Source organism: Macadamia integrifolia, chromosome 11 (genome assembly GCF_013358625.1).
Source record: "Macadamia integrifolia cultivar HAES 741 chromosome 11, SCU_Mint_v3, whole genome shotgun sequence".
NCBI lineage: Eukaryota > Viridiplantae > Streptophyta > Magnoliopsida > Proteales > Proteaceae > Macadamia > Macadamia integrifolia.
The window spans coordinates 15,092,152-15,097,913 of NC_056567.1; the positions used below are offsets into that span (position 1 = coordinate 15,092,152).

Sequence of the window (5,762 nt, forward strand, 5' to 3'; positions counted from 1 at the left end):
TCATACGCAAGCGTAGATTAGCCGCTCGACAACTAGTCCAACTGTGAATGTAGGTCAGTTGCGCTATATCCTACCTAGATGTCGATAACCGATCAAGATTATAGCTCAGCCATACTCAAACCGATCAACCTGCCTCGTGCCACTGAGTTCACATGGCGTCCTATTAGTGGCAAACACTTTTTGTCATAATAGGGGTGAATATTAAAAAGATTTCAAGTCACCAACCCATGTTTGAATATTGGATAACACAAACAAAGGATTGGAAATTTCTCCAAAAAGGGAAAGGGTAATTTGAAAATTAGATTAGAAGTTCTTTGAAACAAAAAAACGTTAAGAGTAAGCTTGGTTGTTAAGAAATGAATAGAAAAAAAAAAAATTATATACGAGAAGAGAGATATACAAAACTCAATAATTGCATCATCATAAAAAAATTTCATAGCGAAACAATGATTATTTTATGTGTTTAAGTCTTTCCACAAATTCATTTTTTTTAATCCTTTTCATTTCTTGGCAACCAAACTTGGCCTAAAGCATATAGGCCAAGTGGCTCGAGCCCCACCAATGATTCCATTTCTGTCTTTGAATCTGTTAATAATAGTGATCGTACATGAGCCCACCCTCTTGGTAAGGGATTTGGCTTTTCTCCTGATTGATCTCCCAAGTCTTGCCTATAGTTACTGGGGTGATCATGTGTCCAGTCGATGATCCAACGGTTGCCAATGCCTTTTTTTTTTCTCCACCTTTGTCAGTGCCTCATTCTCCGCACTTCAAATATTGCATCCGGCTGGATACGTGGGGCTCGCACTAAGCACAGATAGTTATGGCCTGATTTGAGCAACCATGGCTAAGGAGAGGAGCCGGATCCTTTGGTAAGACGGTTTAAATAATTGTTCGGATTTGGAAGATCTTATTATCTTATCCTCGCCGGTCCTTTACAGTCTCACTCATGGCGTCTCCTATTGCAATTAGCCTTTCATCTCACTCACTGATCCAAAACGAATTGAAAACCTGCAAATCCACATTCAAAGCCACTTATTGTCTTCAAAATTTCCGATTTGAGTGTCTTCGAGCTACCAAATCTTCTTCTCAGGCCTCCCTTCACCATTTGAACAACAACCTTTTCCCCACTGAAACCGCTCACCAATGTAGAAATTGCTTCATTTCTCACGAAGCAACTCTACTCTGGGCTAGCTCTCCACAAGAGCAGATTCCAGACTTCCAGGCTCTTCCAACCTCGCGACTAAACCAGCTTCCCATAAGGAAAGCCAATTCTTTTGGGGAAACATTGATTATCCATCACCCAAATTGTTCAAAGAACCGACTCCCAATTGACAGGACAGTTTCTTTTCTGAAAAATATGTCTACCCATTTCTCAGGTTTTCTAGGAGACCTTTTGGTTTTCGAAATGGCTTCCTTTCTAAAATGTTTTCTAAAACTCCACCTCTTCCTTGTGCTACTGGGCTTCTCTGCTCCATTCCCCTGCTTTGCCACTGAAGAAACCATTCGAAATGAGGAGCTCCCGGGTAAAATCAGTCTGGAGTCGGTTCTAATTGCAATTGATGATTTTTTCAACAGGAATCCATTTTTTGTCGCTGGAGTTACTTTCGTTTGGCTTGTTGTGATTCCTCTAACCCAAGGATACCTGAAGAAATACAAGTTTATCTCTGCGATTGATGCATTTAGGAAGCTCCGGGACAGCCCAAACGCCCAACTTTTGGATATTAGGGACAAACGGAGTTTGCTATACGTCGGTTCTCCCAATTTGAAGGTTTTTAAGAAGAGGGCAGTCCAGTTTCAGTTCTCTGAAGGAAAAGAAGAGCATTTTGTGCAGGAGGTATTGAGGAGCTTTAAGGATCCACAGAATACCACTCTCTGCGTTCTTGACAAGTAAGTGAGGCAGTTCTTTTTTGTTTTTTTTTTTTTTTTTTTTTTTTTTTTCCAGGATAAATTCTCGAGATTAAATCCACACTATTCAGATTTGTGTGTTGAGAGTGATAACTTAGTGTTTTCCTTCTCTGAAGCAGTCTGAAAAGAACAGAGAGTTTTAAGTAGAGCTTCTATTGGATAGCTGAAAGTTTTGCATTTTGGTTTCCTCTAATGTTTATGTCTGAGATCCAACTAATGAAAAAGAGTACTGAAACTTAGACCAAAAAAAAATAGTGAAACTTTGCGTTGAGACCTACTAAGATTTCAGATATTTCACAAGTGAGAGATTTTTTCTTTGGGTAGAAATACGTGAGAGATTTGAGAAGATTAACTGTTGGTATTTTACTGTAATATCTGAACTAAAATGAAGCATAAATGCAGAGTAGGGAGTCAGTAATGGATTTGCTGAAATTAGTCAATGTGAAACATTACTTAGATTTAAAAAAAAAAAAAAATGATGGAAAATGTTTTTGGAGGCCTTTTTCTTTTTCTTTGAGGAATGGGAAGTATAGTTGAATGATTTTTTGCTGCTAGGGCTGTTTAGTGTTGCTATGCTAAGATATATATATATATATATATATTTTAACTAAAAGGTCTTAAGGGGAGATTAGTCTTGTTGGACAAGAGAATAAACTAATTCTGGAGTTAATCTTATATTTTCCTCCTCTTTTCTCATTTATGCTGCCTATATGATTTTCTTCCTTAAAAAATTCTTCATCAGGCTAGGTCTCATAACGAGTCATTTTTCTCATTGAGCTTTTTGGGATAACTAGCAGAGTATTGATTTCATCAATTTTTCCCTTTGCTGTGTAAGGTAGCTTTGGTGGTAATTCCATGCAAGTAGCTGAGTTATTATTTAAGAATGGGTTCAAAGAGGCTTATGCAATCAAAGGCGGGCTTCAAGGAAAGGACGGGTGGCAGGTAATTTCATCTAGATAATAAATTGGTGTATTTTGACTGCCATTTGCATTTCCTGGATGGCCCAATGTTAGCTAGGTTTTCATGAAATTCTGAGATACCTTAAATTGTACAAGGGGTTTATGATGTCAATATCACAGAAGATATGTATCAGGGTTTTATTAGCTTGACTATTCAATAAAAAGGAGCCTGCCCTTTGAGGGGATCTGGTGTGTGCTACTTGTATTTCAGTCCTTCATCCTTTAGCTTTGGGTTGATACAGAAAATAAATGGTAATGGCCATAGTGGGAACTTAAAACAACTATGATACAGAAAGTACAAGGAAAATAAAGAAGAACACAATGGCAGCTAACTTTCCATGGTTTCATAAATTGCCCTAGACCATGGGAATGAAATAGGTAATTTTCCCTGTATAGAAAATAGGACAACAGCATCTTGGTTTCCCTCTTTCTCAGGTGCTCTCATTTCTTTGAAACTGATGTTGATTTCTTGTAATATATAAATATTAAAGCTTTTACTGATTTGGCCCTGACTTTTATATGGCTGTCCAAGGCCCCACATTGCATGGTGCCCCCTGATATGGGGCATAGTATGCCCCTGGGAACTTGATTTGGGGTGGAATTTACAGGTCATGTGGTTAAATATATCTAAAATCTAAGCTTGATAAATATAATTTTTTTTTACTAAAAGTGTATACATAATTGATAATAGTAAATTTACAGAGAAGTAAATGGTTCATGTATTTATTTTGACCACTTGCAGGAAATACAAGAATCCCTTTTGCCACCAGCTGTTCATGTATTCCCGAAGAAGGGTAAATCATCAAAGCAACTTGAGGTAAATGGGGTTCTCAACAAACTGACCGATGAGAATGGCCAAGAAGAACCCTCTTTTCCAACTGTTCATACAGGAGGAGTCAAAGTGGTGGCAACTGAACAAAGAAAGACGAGGGTATCCTATCCGCCGACAAATCTTGGCTCTGGAAGGCCGTTATCTCCCTATCCAAATGTAATCTTGGGTGCCCCCTCTACAATCTTTGTTCTGTATCTTAGCATTAATTTTATGACACATTAGAGTTTAGGCTTCACATACTTAATTATATCTAAGCACTTACTTTTGCATACATCAGCACATAGTAGAAGAAACAAAAGGCTAGAAAATGAAACCAGAAAAGTCAAGTTGTCAACCTGTCATTTACCTTGGGAAAATTCCAATAATGAAGAAGAAATTGCCCACCATTCTAACTCCAGATCAATAACAATACCCTAGGGCTCATATTCATTAACAAAACACCACAAATATACTTGTACAGCCCTTTATATAGACAACCCTTCTCAAAAATGAGGTTAGACTAAAACTGTACACAAATCCTAAAACAACTAGGATAAAACTCATAATATGAATCTAATTACAAATGTCCCATGAGTGGTCAACCACTTTTCCAATCAAATCAAACTACTAACCTAAGAAGTAGACTCAAGATAAAACTCTCCTGACTAAACTTCTTCAATAAGAAATCCCATAACAGATCCACATCCCATCAGTAAAGTGGCCATAACTCTCCTGAACATAACTCAGAATTCCAAGATATCGGTCTCCTTGGATAGGTAATTCAATAAATGTACCAATCTTGGGATGCTCCTGTATCAATAATAAAGATTCTGATTCCCACCAAAGGTGAATATATTTTCTTTCTTTTTCTAATTTAGTTTTCAATTGCATCCTCAATAAAAACACATTGATTTTTATTTTTCTCTTTTATTCTATTAGAACTTCATTATGAATTTGGTTAGGTATATTGCCGTTTTCCATTTAAGTTGATACAAATGCATATGTATTGGTAGGTAGCTCCTAGGTTGTTATATCATATGTGCATTTAGCATTGAATGATATTTCAGAAATTTGATTGACCTTTTATCATTCCATTTTGTAAATTTAGGATAAAGTACCAAGCTTTTTTTAATAAGAAAAGATAAAGACAATAGTCCATTTTCTTTTTAGAATCCACCAAAATGCTGTGCTGGTATCAGTGAGATTCTGTTTGGCTCTGCTAGGCATTAGCAATGCTGATTGGAGTGAAGGATGTTAAGGCTCCATGAAATGTTACAGTTACCCTTTCTGCACGCATGTATGATTACATAGAAGCATCAACTGATGTGCACATGTCTATTCATCCATGTGGAAATTGTTTGCTGGTTGACATACTGAGAATTGCTTATTTATCTGTGTGTGGATGTAGTACCCAGATATGAAACCACCTTCTTCCCCAACTCCATCGAAGCCTTCAAGTTGAATAATCTGTTGAACCATTGCATGACATTGGCATATCTGGAAGAACTTCTCCTGGACCATGTTGAGGGTGAAATTTTATTTTTCAATTCTCTTCATTTGGTTTTTATTTCTAAGTTATGGTTTATTCATTTAACTTTTATATTTGCATTTTCTTCTTTAAGGATTACAGAAGATGTGAGGAGGGATGTGAGATTAGTTCTCTACTTATTTCAGGAATGTTAAAGGTACTCTCTCCATTGCTCAGTGATCATGAAAACCCCTTGGCCTTAAAACTTCAACATGGGAGTCTGTATTACTATGATCAACCATGGGGGAATGGTAGGGGTTTTGTTTTTCTGTTAGCATGTTGCAGGAACCATGTCGTCATTATCAATTATTTTGAATCTCCAACACGAAACCTGTTAAAATACGTCAGTCAAATGTTTCAACTCCCACGGAACAAATCAGCTGTCGTCATTATGCCTAGAGATGGACCACAAAGCCATAAACAAATTTTCAGGGGCAAGTAGTATAACAGAACCTATTGATTTTCTAGAGGGCAAGAAACAGCAAAATGACATATATATTACTGAAGCACCTTTTGGTCCTTCTAGACATGCTTAAACATATGGCTTGTGAGCACTCGT

The 5,762-nt window shown here is 37.1% G+C and overlaps 1 protein-coding gene across 2 annotated transcripts; it reads left to right on the forward strand.

Moving 5' to 3' along the window:
- Positions 1 to 828: 828 nt before the first annotated feature.
- Positions 829 to 5,550, forward strand: LOC122093252 (rhodanese-like domain-containing protein 4, chloroplastic). 2 transcript variants are annotated; one of them, XR_006144394.1, is made up of 5 exons: positions 829 to 1,887; positions 2,745 to 2,847; positions 3,607 to 3,852; positions 5,084 to 5,203; positions 5,298 to 5,550. XR_006144394.1 is itself a non-coding variant. In XM_042663538.1 (4 exons), the coding sequence occupies exons 1-4, from the start codon at positions 947 to 949 to the stop codon at positions 5,135 to 5,137; spliced, it is 1,344 nt and encodes a 447-aa protein (XP_042519472.1). In that variant the 5' UTR covers positions 830 to 946; the 3' UTR covers positions 5,138 to 5,550. The 2 variants fall into 2 exon arrangements, 1 of the variants encoding a protein (XP_042519472.1); XM_042663538.1 differs by having other exon boundaries at positions 830 to 1,887; positions 5,084 to 5,550.
- The last annotated feature ends 212 nt before the right edge of the window (positions 5,551 to 5,762 follow it).

Excerpts from the sequence above, each read along its gene's own strand:
- LOC122093252 (XM_042663538.1), top strand. The coding sequence starts at position 947 with ATGGCGTCTCCTATTGCAATTAGCCTTTCATCTCACTCACTGATCCAA. Across the intron at positions 1,888-2,744 it reads ACTCTCTGCGTTCTTGACAA|CTTTGGTGGTAATTCCATGC; the intron begins GTAAGTGAGGCA and ends TGTGTAAGGTAG. Across the intron at positions 2,848-3,606 it reads AAGGAAAGGACGGGTGGCAG|GAAATACAAGAATCCCTTTT; the intron begins GTAATTTCATCT and ends GACCACTTGCAG.